Genomic DNA, 22393 nt, shown 5'->3' with positions numbered 1-22393 from the left:
ATAAATAAATGAACTATAGACCTGCAGACAGAAGACATATGGAAGTGTTACGGGAACTCCAGTGGGAACGTACAGACACGGCATTAAAAGAAAGCCCAAAACAAATACAAATCCATATAAACAACATCATCAGGAGAGATTCTGTCACGCTGTAAACCAAACAGTAAGCTTTGATGGCCTAAGATGACGCCCACCCAGACGAAGAAAAAGTTGCAGTTCATTGACTGGCCACTTGAGGATGACTCCAGCAGTGAGCAGGCTCCCACTCTAGCACACGTTAAAATGGGCAACTTTAGAGCAGAAATAAACATGTTGACAGCCCTGGTACCAAAAAATAGGGTTTTGGTCTCTACAGATAGTTCCCTCATCCATGACAACTATACGGAGTGTGAATTTTTTTTCTAACTCTTTGAGATGTTTTAAAGCATAAAGTTATGTACAATAGGGGCATGGTTGGTTTGAGTGACAGCAGATGAGCTGAGTGCCCCTCATAACATCAGTTACTCAGTGTCTGGTGGCAGCAGGCCACTAGCTGATGTGGAGGGCTGTGTGTTACTTTGAGCATTTTATGACAAAGACCTGAAATAATACGGCTTGTTGTGTGGTGAAACTTTGTAACGGATAACCTAACAGTGTTAGCACTTTTAGCAGCTATCAGTATCCTGTTCCATTAGGTCCCATTAATGTACAAATTAAGCAGAAAATTAAGAGAGAAATTAAGCAGCTCATGACTTTTAATGACCACACAAGCCAATTGTTATGAGAACCACTGCAAAGACCACAAATACAAGGGCTGTCCGTAAAGTATAGGTCCTTTTTATTTTTTTCAAAAACTATATGGATTTCATTCATATGTTTTTACGTCAGACATGCTTGCATCCTCGTGCGCATGCGTGAGTTTTTCCATGCCTGTCGGTGACATCATTCGCCTGTGAGCACTCCTTGTGGGAGGAGTCGTCCAGCCCCTCGTCGGAATTCCTTTGTCTGAGAAGTTGCTGAGAGACTGGCGCTTTGTTTGATCAAAATTTTTTCTAAACCTGTGAGACACATCGAAGTGGACATGGTTCGAAAAATTAAGCTGGTTTTCAGTGAAAATTTTAACAGCTGATGAGAGATTTTGAGGTGATTCTGTCGCTTTAAGGACTTTTCACGGTGCGAGACGTCGTGCAGCGCTCTCAGGCAGCGTCATCAGCCTGTTTCAAGCTTAAAACCTCCACATTTCAGGCTCTATTGATCCAGGACGTCGTGAGAGAACAGAGAAGTTTCAGAAGAAGTCGGTTTCAGCATTTTATCCAGATATTCCACTGTTAAAGGAGATTTTTTTAATGAAAGACGTGCGGACGGTTGGCTTTTGATGGCTTTCAGTGGAGTGAGTATATGAGAAATTGTTTATCAGCTGGAGATGTTCCAACTTGTCCTTAAGGCTTCCAACAGAGATGTTTTTCCTGTGGCGGAGCGTCGCGGCGGCTGCGAGCCGACGCTGCAATCCGCCCGCACGTCTTTCATTAAAAAAAATCTCCTTTAACAGTGGAATATCCGGATAAAATGCTGAAACCGACTTCTTCTGAAACTTCTCTGTTCTCTCACGACGTCCTGGATCAACAGAGCCTGAAATGTGGAGGTTTTAAGCTTGAAACAGGCTGATGACGCCGCCTGAGAGCGCTGCGCGACGTCTCGCACCGTGAAAAGTCCTTAAAGCGACAGAATCACCTCAAAATCTCTCATCAGCTGTTAAAATTTTCACTGAAGACCAGCTTAATTTTTCGAACCATGTCCACTTCGATGTGTCTCACAGGTTTAGAAAAAATTTTGATCAAACAAAGCGCCAGTCTCTCAGCAACCTCTCAGACAAAGGAATTCCGACGAGGGGCTGGATGACTCCTCCCACAAGGAGTGCTCACAGGCGAATGACGTCACCGACAGGCGTGGAAAAACTCACGCATGCGCACGAGGGTTCAAGCATGTCTGACGTAAAAACATATGAATGAAATCCATATAGTTTTTGAAAAAAATAAAAAGGACCTATACTTTACGGACAGACCTCGTACATGATTTAACAAGAGCAAACAGAGATCTCTGACGTCCGCCAATCTGGATCCGGATCACCTCCAAAATTCAGTGGAGTCTTCCATGCCCTAATATCTATCTGTGGTGCAAATTTGGTGTGAAGTCATGAAGTAGTTTTGACATAATCCTTCAAAGCCTATATAAAGTGATCACTTCCCAAACTCAGTGGAGTTTTCCATGCCTTAATATCTATCTGTGGTGAAAATTCCATCAAAATCATCAAAAAATTTAACGAGATTATATTTGGCTGGCAGGTGTAAAAACTTTAAAGGCTTTTTCCTGAGTTTCACTCTTTGCGTTAGTAGCTGCACTTTGTAAGGCAGAGCAGGGAGATCAAATCTGGTCTGTGAGAAAGACACTTGGCCCCAGGCTTGGGTGCAGGCATGATGCCCCTCCAAAGGAGCATCTTGCCCACTTAAATCAGAATCAAGATTTTGTTTGTTTTTTGAAGGAGATCAGCCAATAACGAAACAGCACCACTTCAAAGCCCTCCCACTACCAGCTCACTCTTATCACCGTGTTCAGACTCAGCTACTGCCGGGGTTAAAGTGGCCCGGAACAGTCCAGAACTGTGTACATCAAACCGAACTGTGAACCTCAAACAAATAAATGAACAATGCGATTCAAACTAACAATAGCGCAAAGTGTTGTTTCAGCTCCCTTTTAGCAGAGAGAACATAGAGAGGGCCGACTTCCTATATGCTGCATTGTAATTGGCTGAGCGTCAGCCACCATTTTGAATGTGTGTAACTGGGTGTTGCTACAGACGCACAATGGCGGTCTTTGTGTCACTCTAGAGTCGTATTAGAGACAAAAGTTTCTGTTTATGTCCATTTTTCATGACCATGGATCATAACTATCATACCAGCAACATCAGAAAAACATCAAGATCTAAAGGAACTGAGTGTTCGGCTATCAATTGCACCAAGTACACTAAAACAAACAAGGAAGTGGCATTCTAATCCTTTCCAATGGGTATTGTTAAGAAATTATTTGATCCACCGACATCAATAACCTTGTTGCTTAACGATTCCCTTATCGGTCCTTCAGAGTGGCCGTTGTTTTTGGGGGTGTTGGTCAGGAAAATGATCATTTCTCTACATTGAATTGCAGACCCTGCAGGGGGTCTGTAATCAACTTTTCTGCAGCACGGCTTTGCTTTGAACTTTGAACCAATAAAAGCAGTGACTCACAGATCGACGCAGTGCTTCAATCGAATGCTCGGTTGATTCATTGTTTTATTTTGCATGATCTTAATTTTCCCCCACTAAAACCCTAAAGAGCTTATTTCTGTGAGTAATATTTAGCTTTTTTATGTTAAACCAACCTGTTATGGTCTTCTAAAACAGTTGATAGATGTATTTTATGACTTAAAAACGGGACTGATGCTCAGGGCTTAATTTGAGGGGGAGCAAGCCGGAGCGTGCTCCGGAACCTCGGACGTGCGCTCCGGAACCTCTGACGTTGGCTCCACCAGCTATTTATCCCTTTACCTACGGCGATGGTGCCCACGCCATATTTTCCATATGCGTATTTTTTTTTACTGTAACTCCGCCATAGTTTGTCCAATCCGAATGATTCAAAGGGCATTGTAAAGCTAACACCAAGGGCTTTCCAATGATATATGGTGTATTACGGTAAACATAGCCTGTGATGTCATAACGCAGAGGAAAAACACGGAAGTTTCACACTAGTGCGCCGCTGATTCTCATTACCGTAAGTTCTCATGTAAGCCCTCAATCTGAAAAATTTCAACACTGACAGCAAGCCAAGAACCCGTGCTCTCCAACAATATGCTATATGTTGCATATATTACGATAAGTGCGTTCGGTGACTTTTGAAACGAGGGAAAAGTATGAAAAAGAGCACAAAAGTGGCAGAAAAGTACAGAGACAGACAGCAAACATAAATGTAGTAATTTTTGAGGAAAAGGCAGGGTGTTAGTGTCATTTGTGAAGGTGTGTGTGCGTGTTTGTGTGGGTGTGCAGTTTATTTTAAGTGTGACGCACAGCATTGTTTGCAAGCCCCCCCCCCTCCCCCCGCCCTTCTTTTTTTTTCCTGCACCAGAGCCACCCATCCTCTGCGCTCCGGGACCTCCCACTTTACAAATTAAGCACTGCCAATGCTAATGCGTTAGCATGTCTATAGCATTTTCAATATTAAAGTTAGCATTAAGCTGTTGCAGCTGTCAGCACGTTTGTGTGCATTTATTAAAAACACAACAGAAAATATAAAACTAAATATAAAATCTAAAACTAAAAATATAAAAGACCAGGCTGCCGAGGTAATAATATACTTACAACTTCTTATTTCCACTCTATACACTCCACAATCATAACAGCTGTTTAAATAAACATTTGTAATAGTAGTTCCTTGTGTTCTAAAGTCAAATAGTGCATTACAGTAGCTTGTAGTACACTCAAGAGAAGTTTTGTTTACAAAACTTTTTGTTATTTTGCTTGCTTGCCTCTACTGGTTGTTGGCTCTCACTGCGGTATTGTATCACTTCCTGTTCCGGAGCACAGCGGTGTTTTTCTGTATCTGTTAGCTGTTTAATCTGCGCAGTTAGATTGATCTAGTTATCTAGATTACGATTTGTTTCCCAGTGTAATCTTTACGTGCCTTAACTAAAGCACTCCTTCTGCTGAATCACCTCTAAATTATTTACACATTATTCACTTTGCGTGTTTTTAGGAATCCGCTAGCTTAGCGTAGCTACTAGCTCTTAGCCGATTTAGCATGGCGGCTTCTCCTGTCTCTCCCGCACTTTTCTGCTCTGGGTGTGAAATGTTTAGTTATTCCTCGGCCTCCTTTAGCAGTAATGGTACTTGTAATAAGTGTAGCTTATTCGTAGCTTTGGAGGCCAGGCTGGGCGAATTGGAGACTCGGCTCCGCACCGTGGAAAATTCTACAGCTAGCCAGGCCCCTGTAGTCGGTGCGGACCAAGGTAGCTTAGCCGCCGTTAGTTCCCCCCTGGCAGATCCTGAGCAGCCGGGAAAGCAGGCTGACTGGGTGACTGTGAGGAGGAAGCGTAGCCCTAAACAGAAGCCCCGTGTACACCGCCAACCCGTTCACATTTCTAACCGTTTTTCCCCACTCGACGACACACCCGCCGAGGATCAAACTCTGGTTATTGGCGACTCTGTTTTGAGAAATGTGAAGTTAGCGACACCAGCAACCATAGTCAATTGTCTTCCGGGGGCCAGAGCAGGCGACATTGAAGGAAATTTGAAACTGCTGGTTAAGGCTAAGCGTAAATTTGGTAAGATTGTAATTCACGTCGGCAGTAATGACACCCGGTTACGCCAATCGGAGGTCACTAAAATTAACATTAAATCGGTGTGTAACTTTGCAAAAACAATGTCGGACTCTGTAGTTTTCTCTGGGCCCCTCCCCAATCAGACCGGGAGTGACATGTTTAGCCGCATGTTCTCCTTGAATTGCTGGCTGTCTGAGTGGTGTCCAAAAAATGAGGTGGGCTTCATAGATAATTGGCAAAGCTTCTGGGGAAAACCTGGTCTTGTTAGGAGAGACGGCATCCATCCCACTTTGGATGGAGCAGCTCTCATTTCTAGAAATCTGGCCTAATTTTCTTAAATCCTCCAAACCGTGACTATCCAGGGTTGGGACCAGGAAGCAGAGTTGTAGTCTTACACACCTCTCTGCAGCTTCTCTCCCCCTGCCATCCCCTCATTACCCCATCCCCATAGAGACGGTGCCTGCTCCCAGACTACCAATAACCAGCAAAAATCTATTTAAGCATAAAAATTCAAAAAGAAAAAATAATATAGCACCTTCAACTGCACCACAGACTAAAACAGTTAAATGTGGTCTATTAAACATTAGGTCTCTCTCTTCTAAGTCCCTGTTGGTAAATGATATAATAATTGATCAACATATTGATTTATTCTGCCTAACAGAAACCTGGTTACAGCAGGATGAATATGTTAGTTTAAATGAGTCAACACCCCAGAGTCACACTAACTGTCAGAATGCTCGTAGCACGGGCCGGGGCGGTGGATTAGCAGCAATCTTCCATTCCAGCTTATTAATTAATCAAAAACCCAGACAGAGCTTTAATTCATTTGAAAGCTTGTCTCTTAGTCTTGTCCATCCAAATTGGAAGTCCCAAAAACCAGTTTTATTTGTTATTATCTATCGTCCACCTGGTCGTTACTGTGAGTTTCTCTGTGAATTTTCAGACCTTTTGTCTGACTTAGTGCTTAGCTCAGATAAGATAATTATAGTGGGCGATTTTAACATCCACACAGATGCTGAGAATGACAGCCTCAACACTGCATTTAATCTATTATTAGACTCTATTGGCTTTGCTCAAAAAGTAAATGAGTCCACCCACCACTTTAATCATATCTTAGATCTTGTTCTGACTTATGGTATGGAAATAGAAGACTTAACAGTATTCCCTGAAAACTCCCTTCTGTCTGATCATTTTTTAATAACATTTACATTTACTCTGATGGACTACCCAGCAGTAGGGAATAAGTTTCATTACACTAGAAGTCTTTCAGAAAGCGCTGTAACTAGGTTTAAGGATATGATTCCTTCTTTATGTTCTCTAATGCCATATAACAACACAGTGCAGAGTAGCTACCTAAACTCTGTAAGGGAGATAGAGTATCTCGTCAATAGTTTTACATCCTCATTGAAGACAGCTTTGGATGCTGTAGCTCCTCTGAAAAAGAGAGCTTTAAATCAGAAGTGTCTGACTCCATGGTATAACTCTCAAACTCGTAGCTTAAAGCAGATAACCCGTAAGTTGGAGAGGAAATGGCGTCTCACTAATTTAGAAGATCTTCACTTAGCCTGGAAAAAGAGTCTGTTGCTCTATAAAAAAGCCCTCCGTAAAGCTAGGACATCTTTCTACTCATCACTAATTGAAGAAAATAAGAACAACCCCAGGTTTCTTTTCAGCACTGTAGCCAGGCTGACAAAGAGTCAGAGCTCTATTGAGCTGAGTATTCCATTAACTTTAACTAGTAATGAGTTCATGACTTTCTTTGCTAACAAAATTTTAACTATTAGAGAAAAAATTACTCATAACCATCCCAAAGACGTATCGTTATCTTTGGCTGCTTTCAGTGATGCCGGTATTTGGTTAGACTCTTTCTCTCCGATTGTTCTGTCTGAGTTATTTTCATTAGTTACTTCATCCAAACCATCAACATGTTTATTAGACCCCATTCCTACCAGGCTGCTCAAGGAAGCCCTACCATTATTTAATGCTTCGATCTTAAATATGATCAATCTATCTTTGTTAGTTGGCTATGTACCACAGGCTTTTAAGGTGGCAGTAATTAAACCATTACTTAAAAAGCCATCACTTGACCCAGCTATCTTAGCTAATTATAGGCCAATCTCCAACCTTCCTTTTCTCTCAAAAATTCTTGAAAGGGTAGTTGTAAAACAGCTAACTGATCATCTGCAGAGGAATGGACTATTTGAAGAGTTTCAGTCAGGTTTTAGAATTCATCATAGTACAGAAACAGCATTAGTGAAGGTTACAAATGATCTTCTTATGGCCTCAGACAGTGGACTCATCTCTGTGCTTGTTCTGTTAGACCTCAGTGCTGCTTTTGATACTGTTGACCATAAAATTTTATTACAGAGATTAGAGCATGCCATAGGTATTAAAGGCACTGCGCTGCGGTGGTTTGAATCATATTTGTCTAATAGATTACAATTTGTTCATGTAAATGGGGAATCTTCTTCACAGACTAAAGTTAATTATGGAGTTCCACAAGGTTCTGTGCTAGGACCAATTTTATTCACTTTATATATGCTTCCCTTAGGCAGTATTATTAGACGGTATTGCTTAAATTTTCATTGTTACGCAGATGATACCCAGCTTTATCTATCCATGAAGCCAGACGACACACACCAATTAGCTAAACTGCAGGATTGTCTTACAGACATAAAGACATGGATGACCTCTAATTTCCTGCTTTTAAACTCAGATAAAACTGAAGTTATTGTACTTGGCCCCACAAATCTTAGAAACATGGTGTCTAACCAGATCCTTACTGTGGATGGCATTACCCTGACCTCTAGTAATACTGTGAGAAATCTTGGAGTCATTTTTGATCAGGATATGTCATTCAAAGCGCATATTAAACAAATATGTAGGACTGCTTTTTTGCATTTACGCAATATCTCTAAAATCAGAAAGGTCTTGTCTCAGAGTGATGCTGAAAAACTAATTCATGCATTTATTTCCTCTAGGCTGGACTATTGTAATTCATTATTATCAGGTTGTCCTAAAAGTTCCCTAAAAAGCCTTCAGTTAATTCAAAATGCTGCAGCTAGAGTGCTGACGGGGACTAGAAGGAGAGAGCATATCTCACCCATATTGGCCTCTCTTCATTGGCTTCCTGTTAATTCTAGAATAGAATTTAAAATTCTTCTTCTTACTTATAAGGTTTTGAATAATCAGGTCCCATCTTATCTTAGGGACCTCATAGTACCATATCACCCCAATAGAGCGCTTCGCTCTCAGACTGCAGGCTTACTTGTAGTTCCTAGGGTTTGTAAGAGTAGAATGGGAGGCAGAGCCTTCAGCTTTCAGGCTCCTCTCCTGTGGAACCAGCTCCCAATTCAGATCAGGGAGACAGACACCCTCTCTACTTTTAAGATTAGGCTTAAAACTTTCCTTTTTGCTAAAGCTTATAGTTAGGGCTGGATCAGGTGACCCTGAACCATCCCTTAGTTATGCTGCTATAGACGTAGACTGCTGGGGGGTTCCCATGATGCACTGTTTCTTTCTCTTTTTGCTCTGTATGCACCACTCTGCATTTAATCATTAGTGATCGATCTCTGCTCCCCTCCACAGCATGTCTTTTTCCTGGTTCTCTCCCTCAGCCCCAACCAGTCCCAGCAGAAGACTGCCCCTCCCTGAGCCTGGTTCTGCTGGAGGTTTCTTCCTGTTAAAAGGGAGTTTTTCCTTCCCACTGTAGCCAAGTGCTTGCTCACAGGGGGTCGTTTTGACCGTTGGGGTTTTACATCATTATTGTATGGCCTTGCCTTACAATATAAAGCGCCTTGGGGCAACTGTTTGTTGTGATTTGGCGCTATATAAAAAAAAAATTGATTGATTGATTGAAAATCTCACTCCACTGCAGCAGCCCAAGTTACACACAATCTAAATGGCGTCCAGATTACATCATATTGTGGGAGTCAGCCCTCTCTATGTTCTCTCTGCTTTTTGTGTGCTGCCCGGCTCTCCCTCAGTGGCATCCAGGTGTTCAACAAATCAGAGCACAATAACATCCTGTGGCTCCGCCTTCACAATCACACAGCATCTCTCCCCTCTGTTCTCACGGTTGTGTGTCCTTGCCGTGCTTCAATTGAGAGCATCACTGATCCTTATCGGTTCACGAGAAATTCAGTGTTGAGGCCCCATCCACACGGAACCGGTGTTTTCAGAGCCTGAAAACACTACTTTTTGAAATTGGATCCCAGAGTGCAGGGCTCACTTGTGCTGTAGGACAAGTGCTCCATGCACCGTTCTTGCTTAATGTGGCAAGTTCATTTTCAGGCACACTTAGAACAAAATCTGGTCAAAAATCAACATACAGTGAGGAAAATAAGTATTTGAACACCCTGCGATTTTGCAGGTTCTCCCACTTAGAAATCATAGAGAGGTCTGAAAGTTTCATCTTAGGTGCATGTCCACTGTGAGAGACATAATCTAAAAAAAAAACAAAAAATCCGGAAATCACAATGTATGATTTTTTTAATAATTTATTTGCATGTTACTGCTGCAAATAAGTTTTTGAACACCTACCAACCAGCAAGAATTCTGGCTCATACAGACCTGTTAATTTTTCTGTAAGAAGCCCTCTTATTCTGCACTCTTTACCTGTATTAATTGCACCTGTTTGAACTTGTTACCTGTATAAAAGACACCTGTTCACACACTGAATCACACTCCAACCTGTCCACCATAGCCAAGACCAAAGAGCTGTCTAAGGACACCAGGGACAAAACTGTAGACCTGCACAAGGCTGGGATGGACTACAGGACAACAGGCAAGCAGCTTGGTAGAAGACAACTGTGGGGTAAGGATGATTCTGAGAAAGCTCAGAACTACACAGGAGGACCTGGTCAATGACCTGAAGAGAGCTGGGACCACAGTCACAAAGATTACATTAGTAACACATGATGCTGTCATGGTTTAAAATCCTGCAGGGCAGCAAGGTCCCCCTGCTCAAGCCAGCACATGTCCAGGCCTGTTTGAATATCACCAGTGACCATCTGGATGATCCAGAGGAGGCATGGGAGAAGGTCATGTGGTCAGATGAGACCAGAATAGAGCTTTTTGGAATCAACTCCACTTACCATGCTTAGAAGATGAGAACAACCCCAAGAAAACCATCCCAACCATGAAGCATGGAAGTGGAAACATCATACTCTGGGGGTGCTCTTCTACAAAGGAGACAGGATGACTGCACCGTATTGAAGGGAGGATGGATGGGGTCACGTATTGCAAGATTTTGGCAAACCTCCTCCTTCCCTCAGTAAGAGCATTGAAGATGGGTCATGGCTGGGTCTTCCAGCATGACAATGACCCCAAACACACAGCCAGGGCAACTAAGGAGTCGCTCCGTAAGAAGCATTTCAAGGTCCTGGAGTGGCCTGGCCAGTCTCCAGACCTGAACTCAATAGAAAATCTTTGGAGGGAGCTGAAACTCCAAACCTGAAAGATCTAGAGAAGATCTGTATGGAGGAGTGGACCAAAATCCCTGCTGCAGTGTGTGCAAACCTGGTGAAAAACTACAGGAAATGTTTGACCTCTGTAATTGCAAACAAAGACTACTGTACCAAATATTAACATTGATTTTGGCAAAGCTTCTGGGGAAAACCTGGTCTTGTTAGGAGAGACGGCATCCATCCCACTTTGGATGGAGCAGCTCTCATTTCTAGAAATCTGGCCAATTTTCTTAAATCCTCCAAACCGTGACTATCCAGGGTTGGGACCAGGAAGCAGAGCTGTAGTCTTACACACCTCTCTGCAGCTTCTCTCCCCCTCATTACCCCATCCCCGTAGAGACGGTGTCTGCTCCCAGACCACCAATAACCAGCAAAAATCTATTTAAGCATAAAAATTCAAAAAGAAAAAATAATATAGCACCTTCAACTGCACCACAGACTAAAACAGTTAAATGTGGTCTATTAAACATTAGGTCTCTCTCTTCTAAGTCCCTGTTGGTAAATGATATAATAATTGATCAACATATTGCTTTATTCTGCCTTACAGAAACCTGGTTACAGCAGGATGAATATGTTAGTTTAAATGAGTCAACACCCCCGAGTCACACTAACTGCCAGAATGCTCGTAGCACGGGCTGAGGCGGAGGATTAGCAGCAATCTTCCATTCCAGCTTATTAATTAATCAAAAACCCAGACAGAGCTTTAATTCATTTGAAAGCTTGACTCTTAGTCTTGTCCATCCAAATTGGAAGTCCCAAAAACCAGTTTTATTTGTTATTATCTATCGTCCACCTGGTCGTTACTGTGAGTTTCTCTGTGAATTTTCAGACCTTTTGTCTGACTTAGTGCTTAGCTCAGATAAGATAATTATAGTGGGCGATTTTAACATCCACACAGATGCTGAGAATGACAGCCTCAACACTGCATTTAATCTATTATTAGACTCTATTGGCTTTGCTCAAAAAGTAAATGAGTCCACCCACTACTTCAATCATATCTTAGATCTTGTTCTGACTTATGGTATGGAAATTGAAGACTTAACAGTATTCCCTGAAAACTCCCTTCTGTCTGATCATTTCTTAATAACATTTACATTTACTCTGATGGACTACCCAGCAGTGGGGAATAAGTTTAATTACACTAGAAGTCTTTCAGAAAGCGCTGTAAGTAGGTTTAAGGATATGATTCCTTCTTTATGTTCTCTAATGCCATATACCAACACAGTGCAGAGTAGCTACCTAAACTCTGTAAGTGAGATAGAGTATCTCGTCAATAGTTTTACATCCTCATTGAAGACAACTTTGGATGCTGTAGCTCCTCTGAAAAAGAGAGCTTTAAATCAGAAGTGCCTGACTCTGTGGTATAACTCACAAACTCGTAGCTTAAAGCAGATAACCCGTAAGTTGGAGAGGAAATGGCGTCTCACTAATTTAGAAGATCTTCACTTAGCCTGGAAAAAGAGTCTGTTGCTCTATAAAAAAGCCCTCCGTAAAAGTAGGACATCTTTCTACTCATCACTAATTGAAGAAAATAAGAACAACCCCAGGTTTCTTTTCAGCACTGTAGCCAGGCTGACAAAGAGTCAGAGCTCTATTGAGCTGAGTATTCCATTAACTTTAACTAGTAATGACTTCATGACTTTCTTTGCTAACACAATTTTAACTATTAGAGAAAAAATTACTCATAACCATCCCAAAGACGTATCGTTATCTTTGGCTGCTTTCAGTGATGCCGGTATTTGGTTAGACTCTTTCTCTCCGATTGTTCTGTCTGAGTTATTTTCATTAGTTACTTCATCCAAACCAACAACATGTTTATTAGACCCCATTCCTACCAGGCTGCTCAAGGAAGCCCTACCATTATTTAATGCTTCGATCTTAAATATGATCAATCTATCTTTGTTAGTTGGCTATGTACCACAGGCTTTTAAGGTGGCAGTAATTAAACCATTACTTAAAAAGCCATCACTTGACCCAGCTATCTTAGCTAATTATAGGCCAATCTCCAACCTTCCTTTTCTCTCAAAAATTCTTGAAAGGGTAGTTGTAAAACAGCTAACTGATCATCTGCAGAGGAATGGTCTATTTGAAGAGTTTCAGTCAGGTTTTAGAATTCATCATAGTACAGAAACAGCATTAGTGAAGGTTACAAATGATCTTCTTATGGCCTCGGACAGTGGACTCATCTCTGTGCTTGTTCTGTTAGACCTCAGTGCTGCTTTTGATACTGTTGACCATAAAATTTTATTACAGAGATTAGAGCATGCCATAGGCATTAAAGGCACTGCGCTGCGGTGGTTTGAATCATATTTGTCTAATAGATTACAATTTGTTCATGTAAATGGGGAATCTTCTTCACAGACTAAAGTTAATTATGGAGTTCCACAAGGTTCTGTGCTAGGACCAATTTTATTCACTTTATACATGCTTCCCTTAGGTAGTATTATTAGATGGTATTGCTTAAATTTTCATTGTTACGCAGATGATACCCAGCTTTATCTATCCATGAAGCCAGAGGACACACACCAATTAGCTAAACTGCAGGATTGTCTTACAGACATAAAGACATGGATGACCTCTAATTTCCTGCTTTTAAACTCAGATAAAACTGAAGTTATTGTACTTGGCCCCACAAATCTTAGAAACATGGTGTCTAACCAGATCCTTACTCTGGATGGCATTACCCTGACCTCTAGTAATACTGTGAGAAATCTTGGAGTCATTTTTGATCAGGATATGTCATTCAAAGCGCATATTAAACAAATATGTAGGACTGCTTTTTTGCATTTACGCAATATCTCTAAAATCAGAAAGGTCTTGTCTCAGAGTGATGCTGAAAAACTAATTCATGCATTTATTTCCTCTAGGCTGGACTATTGTAATTCATTATTATCAGGTTGTCCTAAAAGTTCCCTAAAAAGCCTTCAGTTAATTCAAAATGCTGCAGCTAGAGTACTGACGGGGACTAGAAGGAGAGAGCATATCTCACCCATATTGGCCTCTCTTCATTGGCTTCCTGTTAATTCTAGAATAGAATTTAAAATTCTTCTTCTTACTTATAAGGTTTTGAATAATCAGGTCCCATCTTATCTTAGGGACCTCGTAGTACCATATCACCCCAATAGAGCGCTTCGCTCTCAGACTGCAGGCTTACTTGTAGTTCCTAGGGTTTGTAAGAGTAGAATGGGAGGCAGAGCCTTCAGCTTTCAGGCTCCTCTCCTGTGGAACCAGCTCCCAATTCAGATCAGGGAGACAGACACCCTCTCTACTTTTAAGATTAGGCTTAAAACTTTCCTTTTTGCTAAAGCTTATAGTTAGGGCTGGATCAGGTGACCCTGAACCATCCCTTAGTTATGCTGCTATAGACGTAGACTGCTGGGGGGTTCCCATGATGCACTGTTTCTTTCTCTTTTTGCTCTGTATGCACCACTCTGCATTTAATCATTAGTGATCGATGTCTGCTCCCCTCCACAGCATGTCTTTTTCCTGGTTCTCTCCCTCAGCCCCAACCAGTCCCAGCAGAGGACTGCCCCTCCCTGAGCCTGGTTCTGCTGGAGGTTTCTTCCTCTTAAAAGGGAGTTTTTCCTTCCCACTGTAGCCAAGTGCTTGCTCACAGGGGGTCATTTTGACCGTTGGGGTTTTACATAATTATTGTATGGCCTTGCCTTACAATATAAAGCGCCTTGGGGCAACTGTTTGTTGTGATTTGGCGCTATATAAAAAAATTGACTGATTGATTGATTTTCACAGGTGTTCAAATACTTTTTTGCAGCAGTAACATACAAATAAATTAAAAAAAAAAATCATACATTGTGATTTACAGATTTTTTTTTTTAGATTATGTCTCTCACAGTGGACATGCACCTAAGATGAAAATTTCAGACCCCTCCATGATTTCTAAGTGGGAAAACTTGCAAAATCACAGGGTGTTCAAATACTTATTTTCCTCACTGTATTTCAGTGATGCTCTTGGGGCGGCAGTGTGTTTTTCTGATCGACTGATTTAGGATAAAAGCGCTCCACTTTTTTTGCACGTGTGTGGCAGCACCTCTCTCAGTGGCTCGCTCTCTCTCTCTCTCTCACTCCACTCAGTCACTCATAATAAATGACATGTTGTGGTTAACAGTGTAATTTAACTTTATTTTTGTCTTGGTGGATCCTTAATGGGATTTACTTCATTGCGTGCAGAATGCTGAATTGACGAAGGATGGCTGTGGTGAACGCTGATCATGAATAAATGGAGGTGATGCTAATAAAATAATTGCAGAAAGGGCTTTCAGTTTTTAAAATAATTAAATTTTTTTGTTGTTGTTGGGATAAAGTGGCGTCGTTCTCTGGCTCAGGCTGAGAAACGCACCCAGAGCAGACAAAGTCAGAGGGACGTCTTTATTTAGTCGCAAGTAATTTCCACGATAATAAGGGCGTCGTCTTATGTGGACAACAGTTTTCAGCAGGCTGTGATGATGAATCTGGCTGTACATTAAAAGAGTTTTTACTTACTCCGTGTGCACCGCTTTGTAAAGTTTTAGCTTCTGTTGCTACACTGATTAGCTCCTTACATGTCTGCATTTTTCTTTACGAACTCAAACATTATTGTATGAACTGAAAAATGCTTGAAGACTGAGGTTTTCTGTGAATCACTGAAATAATATTTAGTTTGTATAACCACTGTTTCTGAGAACTGTGTCACATCTGTGTTTCATGGAGTTGACCAACTTCTGTCACCTGTGAACAGGTATTCCAGCTGAGGACGACTGGACTACATTCCACAATTCCTCTGCATTTTTTGGTTTTGCAAACAGCATTTTTGATGTGATCCCACAAGTTTTCTATTGGATTAAGGTCCAGGGATTGGGCTGACCATTCAATAATGTTAATCTTCTTGGTCTGGAACCAAGATGCTGCTCACTTTCTGTTGTGATTGGGGTAGTTGTCATGTTGAAGCACCCATTTCAAGAACATTTCTTCTTCAGCATAAGGCAACATGACCTCTTCACGTATTTGAATGTTAATGTTTAATGATCCATGATCCCTGGTATGCAGTGGTGGGCACAGATAACCAAAAAATGAACTTCGATAACAGATAATCAGATAACTGAAAAGTTATCTTCGATAACAGCAGCTGTCCCCTCCCTGAGCCTGGTTCTGCTGGAGGTTTCTTCCTGTTAAAAGGTAGTTTTTCCTTCCCACTGTCGCCAAGTGCTTGCTCACAGGGGGTCGTTTTGACCGTTGGGGTTTTTACGTAATTATTGTATGGCCTTGCCTTGCAATATAAGGCGCCTTGGGGCAACTGTTTGTTGTGATTTGGCGCTATATAAATAAAACTGATTGATTGATTGATAAAGATAAAACAATAAACCACCCAAAAATGTATCGGAAGTTACAGATAACCGATAACAGATAAATTCCAATATTGTCTGATACATTTACAACTACTAATAAAACAAATTTAAGTTTTAATGCCACAATAGCTTCTAATAATATTAAAAGTAACAACAGACCCAAACAATGAGACCACACTTTCGTCTTTGAACATTCTGCCCCTGCTGGAAGCGCTTGTTTACTACAGAGCTCCCAGCACAGAGGCACTTTGAGAGCAGCCATAAAGCCAACTGTCTATCAATCACAACGCTCCGGTCAGGCGGAGGTCTTGAAAAATAAAGTCATGCTGACTTATGGTTTTGATTTATAAATAACATTAATACCGATAGAATAACTCCATTAATGTCAATTCTGTCATTTGTACAAAGTTAAAATATAGCATATATCTTTTAATGTTGAATAATGCACTAATTCTGAGGTTTTGTAACAAACACAGACAGATCGCAAAGGATTCTGGGTAAAAGTGCCTCTGCTAAACACTGGTTGGTTCAGTCATTCATTATGTAAACCAACACGTTAATGTGCCGTCTGTCATGTGTTGGTGTTTACAGATAAATGTGCTTTTGTAAAATATTCCTTTTTTTTATTTGTCAAAACAGGCATTTTTACGGAGCCCTGGAAGTGTCATCGCAAAATGTTTTGCATGTGGAGAGAATGTGCGCACGTTTTATGATGTTGTAAAATGTGCTTTACACTGTGCGAGATGATTTTTCATGCAGGAATTTTTTGGACCGAGTTTCAAATTAATCGCGCATCCTGCATCGTGTAGTGTACATGGAGTAACAAGCTGCGTTTAACATCGCAGGACCACCTCCTGATCGCCAATCATATGGTCCAATGAAAATCAAACTTGTTTGATATTATTCTGGTCGGCCGTCGTGAGGGTAAATATATATCTGATATTTTCACTTTATAAAACTTCAGACATGACAGTAATTTTAAATAACTTGTCCAAAATTATTTTGGTTAAAATTTGTACCATAAGTTAAAAATGTATGTCTCTGGATGACTTAGGTGATATTGCCAGCATATCGGTATGGTGTTAAAGTAGAGAAGCTTGAATCTTCGACTGGACTGGGTTACTTGACGTGAGGACGTTTCGCTTCAAATCGCAGAAGCTTCCTCAGCTAAAATTCTTGCTCTGGTAGTCTGACTTCTGACTCTTGTAGAGAAGAATAAAACAGAAGCCAACAAAAGCTGGAGTTTTTAACCTAACCAGACCCCTCATACCGAGAGGCCGACTCCTACAGGCTAGTGACTAAACAAAAGCTCTAATTAGCACCTATTGTGCTCTAGTTAGCACCCTCCTAATGACAGGGCAGCTGTCCCTCCTAATGATGGGACGGAAGCCTCCCCTGATGGCTCCCTTGACGACTCTCCTGATGACGTGAATGACTCATTACCATTAACAAAAGACTGAAACTGCTTTGACCTGAGTACCCCATTGTAAACAGGGGACAAAGCGTGTCTGAGACCCCCTCCCCGGTTAAGGCTGGGTTTCAACTGTTTTACAAAGAATGCTTCCTTGACACCTCTCTCAAACCATTTCTTCTCTCTGGCTAAGATTTTAACTTCCTTGTCCTCAAACGTGTGGTTAGTGTCTTTCAGGTGGAGATGAACTGCAGACTGAGGTCCACTGGTGCCCTTTCTGCGGTGCTGGTATAGCCTTTTGTGTAAAGGTTGCTTAGTCTCACCTATGTAGTGTTCATTACAGTTTTCCTGACAGCTGATAGAATACACTACATTGCTCTGTTTGTAACTAGAGAGCCTGTCCTTAGGGTGAACTAATTTCTGTCTCAAGGTGTTAACTGGTTTAAAGTAAACTGGGATTTTGTGCTGTCTGAAGATCCTCTGTAGTTTTTCCACTACTCCTGCTAAATAAGGGAGAGACACTCTTCTTCTTGTCTCTGTCTCCTGTCTATCTGGTCTCTTTGTTTTCTGGGACTTCTGCACTTTGTCCAGGGACCATCGTGGTTACCCACATACTGTGAGGGCTTTCCGTACAAGTTGTTCTTCTTTAGCCCTTCCCTCTGCAGTTGTGGGCACCTGTAGGGCTCTGTGTTGAAGAGTCCTGATCACCCCGAGCTTGTGTTCAAGGGGGTGGTTTGAGCCAAAGAGCAGATACTGGTCAGTGTGAGTGGGTTTTCTGTAAACCCCTGTCTGGAGCTGCCTGTTCTCTCCAATCGTAACATCACAGTCCAAGAAGGCTAAATGGTTGTTTATGGCATCCTCACGTGTAAACTTGATATTGGAATCCACCGAGTTGATGTGTTCTGTAAAGTCCTCGACCTTCTGTTGCTTGATTTTAACCCATGTGTCATCGACATATCTGAACCAGTGACTGGGAGAGATGCCCGTGAAAGACGTCAAGGCTGTCTTCTCCACTCGCTCCATGTACAGATTGGCCACAATGGGGGATACCGGAGACCCCATCGCACAACCATGGATCTACCTGTAGTAATTCCCCCTAAACAGGAAATACGTGGTGTTGAGACAGATCTCCAAGAGTTGGCAGATGTGGTCTGGTGTGAGTTTGGTCTTTTCAAGTAGAGACACATCCTCCAGCAGTCTCTGCCTCACAGCTGAGATGGCCTCAGCGGTGGGGATGCAGGTGAACAACGATGTCACTCAAATGACACCATAGTTTCATCTGCCTCCAGCTGCAGGTCCTTGATCTTGTTCACAAAATCTTGTGTGTTCTCCACATGGTGGTCTGAGTTACCCACTAGAGGAGCCCACTAGACAGCTGCCCTGTCATTAGGAGGGTGCTAACTACAGCACAATAGGTGCTAATTAGAGCTATTGTTTAGTCACTAGCCTGTAGCAGTCGGCCTCTCAGTAGGAGGGGTCTGGTTAGGTTAAAAACTCCAGCTTTTGTTGGCTTCTGTTTTATTCTTCTCTACAAGAGTCAAGACAGAAGTCAGACTACCAGAGCAAGAATTTTAGCTGAGGAAGCTTCTGCGATTTGAAGCGAAACGTCCTCAAGTCAAGCAACCCAGTCCAGTCGAAGATTCAAGCTTCTCTACTATGGAAACCACCTGGACAACTGAGAGCCTACACAGAAACATTGCGACCAACTATGGTGTTAAAGGAAATGATTTTTTTTTTTTTGGCCATTACTCAGGATAGAGACGCTTTTCATAGAAGCAGCTCTCTTCTGTTAGCAGAGGGTATAACTGTCCATCTGTTACAAAACGTTTAACAGGTAGGTGCTGAATTGATTTTAAATTTTAAAAATGCTTGTCGCTCTTCAGCTTTGTTTACTTTGTTTATCGGTCTAAAAGTTATCGGACAAAAATTAATCGGAAGATAATTGGTCCGATAATAATTATCTGTTATCGGATTATCGGAAGTGTGCCCACCACTGCTGGTATGTGATAAATAAACCCGACACCATACTATGAGAAACATCCTCATATCATGATGTTTGCCCCACCGTGCTTCAGTCTTGACAGTGTACTGTGGCTTGAATTCAATTTTGGGGGGTTGCCTGACAAACCATCTGTAACCCCTAGATCCAAAAAGAACAATCTTGCTTTCATAAGTCCACAAAATGTTGCACCATTTCTCTTTAGTCCAGTCAATATGTTGTGTGGCAAATTGTAACCTCTTAAGTACATGTAGGTTTTTCAACAATGGGACTTTGTGGGGGCTTCTTGTCCATAGTTTGGCTTCACATAGACATCTTCTAATTGTTACAGTACTCATAGGTAATGTTAGACCTTCTTTGATCACACTGCAGCTGATCATTGGCTGAGTCGATACCATTCTGGCTATTTTTTGATCCAGCTGAATGGTGGTTTTCTGTTTTCATTTTTCCCCTCCCAAATCAACTTTTTAAAAGTACCGTATGCTGTTCTTCTGAACAATGTCTGGAATGACCCAAACCGCCAGTATTAAATCATGATTGTTAGACCTGGAATTTAACCAATGACAGAGGTCTCTCCTGAGAGTCCTCCAGTCTCGCTGAAATGACTGTGTCAAATGAGTGAGAACTTCAGGAGACTCAGATGCTACTACCTGTGAGAGAACTTTAGGTACCACAGTGTGAAGATATGGCACATGTTACATGCACAATCCAGCACTCAAGTGCCTTAGTGGTGACGACACCATCAACCAGATTAGGACAAGGACATGCCCATATATCACCTGACAGTGGCTGATAGATGTCTTATTTTGAGAGGGGGATATACTGGTGTTCTCCTTTATCAAGATCCAAAGTGGTTCCACAGGTTGCAGCAACAGCCCAAATAGGGGTGTCGGAAAAAAATCGATTCACGTCCGAATCGCAATTCTTATTTATTACGATTCTGAATTGATCCAAAATGTCCAAGAATCAATTTTTAAAAAGCATTTTTTTTAAACATTTTCCTGCTTACTCGCTGCGTGTACTGTTTGTCAGGCAGCGGCTTCCGTACTACAGCGTCCCCGCGAGGGGAGGGTCTGGCGTGCTTCAAACATTCGTGCGCTGTAGCTTAGCATGGCGGACGAAGAGCTAATTCAGCCAGCACCGTCTTTGCTAAAGGCAAATGTTTGGGCGCATTTTGGATTTTATTATTTGCTGTCACTTGATTAACCTTGTAAAGCTGTATTTTCTTAAACATAAACATTTTTTAAGTAATACAACTATTTCTCAGAGCTCTTTGAATCGAAAATCGATTCGGAATCGAATCGTCACCCCAAGAAGCGGAATCGAATTGAATCGTGAGTTGTTGTACGATTCACTTCCCTAATCCCAAACTTCTAAACTTGACCCGAACAGTATTTACCTGGAGCACCATATTTGCTAAAGTTGTTCAAATTCCAAAAGCTTGTCACGATATTTGACAGTGTACAATGGCATTGAGTAGCTAGCTCCTTTGCATTGAAAGGAGGTGGTTCGGGCATCTGGTAAGGATGCCTCCTGAGCACCTCCTTAGAGAGGTGTTCCAGGTACGTCCATCTGGGAGGAGACCCCGGGGAAGACCCAGGACTAGGTGGAGAGATTATATCTCCACACTGGCCTGGGAATGCCCCAGGATCCCCCAGACAGAGGTGGTCAATGTGGCCCGTGTCACCGAATGACCGGGCCCCCTAAAAATCAGTCTGTCCTGCCTTCACTGTGCATGCATCATTTTGGAGCATCAGCAGCAATTTACTGATTATCACCTTGTTTCTGTTTAAAACTGCACTCCAGTCATCATCTGTCTTAGCGACAGATATCTGAAGCTTTTGTACAACAATCGTTTCCACATAAATTCAGCATTATTTCATAATAAAAGACAGGGGAGCGATTAGAGCGCCACAGCAGCATGTCTGAGTCTGATGTACTGCTTGCTGCGCCTACGTAATTTTGGAGGCTCAGTAGCGATTCACTGATTATTGCCTCATTTCTGCTTAAAACTGACAATGATTTAAGAGGTTTTACTTTGTCATCTGACGGTTAATGATCACATTATTCCCTTTGATTGCTTTGGGTGAAGAGAGTCAGAATCAGAGTCAGTCTCAGACACATGCACAGTGAAGGCAGGGCGGACCAATTTTTAAAGGGGACCGTTCGGTCGGCGACACCGGGAAAGGGAAGTTTGGGTTCCCCTGCTGGAGCTGTTGTCCTGCAACCCAGTCCTGGACAAGTGATTGAGTACACTGGCAATGAGGAGAATTGGTATGTGTTTACAGCGTCTGTTCTCATATTTTTAGAGTTTTACTCAGACTCAGAACTATATGCTTTAACATTTTGAGTTATTGGGTCTGTGTTATTTTGTTTATATCCAGTTTATGACTAAAGCATGTGGCAACCGTACAATTCCTACCTGCACTGTGTAATGGTGGAGTTGTGCGCGGTCACCATCATAGAAGGAAGGAAGTCCTGCCGAACGGACGGGTTTGTCATGTAGGCCGTTGAGAGTGTGTTGTTAATGTAGCCCTGCATGCAACTGGAACAAAAGCACAAAATTATGACTCACAACAGTGGACTGTAGCGCCCCCATCTGCTGAGGTGCACATTACTGACTGTAGGTTTGTTTCTCCCATAGCACATGGTCCGTAACGGTAGTGATAGACAAGGCGAGGAATGAAGTCTGACGAAATCCCAATGACCAGGCCATTAGCAATGACGGCCAGCACACCAATGGCCTCCAAAACCTTTGTCCAGATACCTGAAGACCACCAGGAAAACAGGAAGCAGTTTTGCAATCACAGTTTAAAAACAACAACGGCAACAACAAAAAAAAACAAA

At 42.0% G+C, this 22393-nt stretch overlaps 1 protein-coding gene across 1 annotated transcript in view; it reads right to left on the bottom strand.

Annotated features, from left to right (window-relative positions):
* LOC117522916 (anoctamin-9-like) overlaps window positions 1-22393 on the bottom strand; it is a 150324-nt gene that overhangs the window by 17205 nt on the left and 110726 nt on the right. The window contains 2 exon segments of the mRNA XM_034184343.1: window positions 21969-22091; window positions 22169-22313. Of these exon segments, the coding sequence (XP_034040234.1) occupies window positions 21969-22091; window positions 22169-22313 (268 nt within the window).

Source organism: Thalassophryne amazonica, chromosome 2 (assembly GCF_902500255.1).
Source record: "Thalassophryne amazonica chromosome 2, fThaAma1.1, whole genome shotgun sequence".
NCBI lineage: Eukaryota > Metazoa > Chordata > Actinopteri > Batrachoidiformes > Batrachoididae > Thalassophryne > Thalassophryne amazonica.
This window is presented reverse-complemented; position numbering and strand designations above follow the sequence as displayed.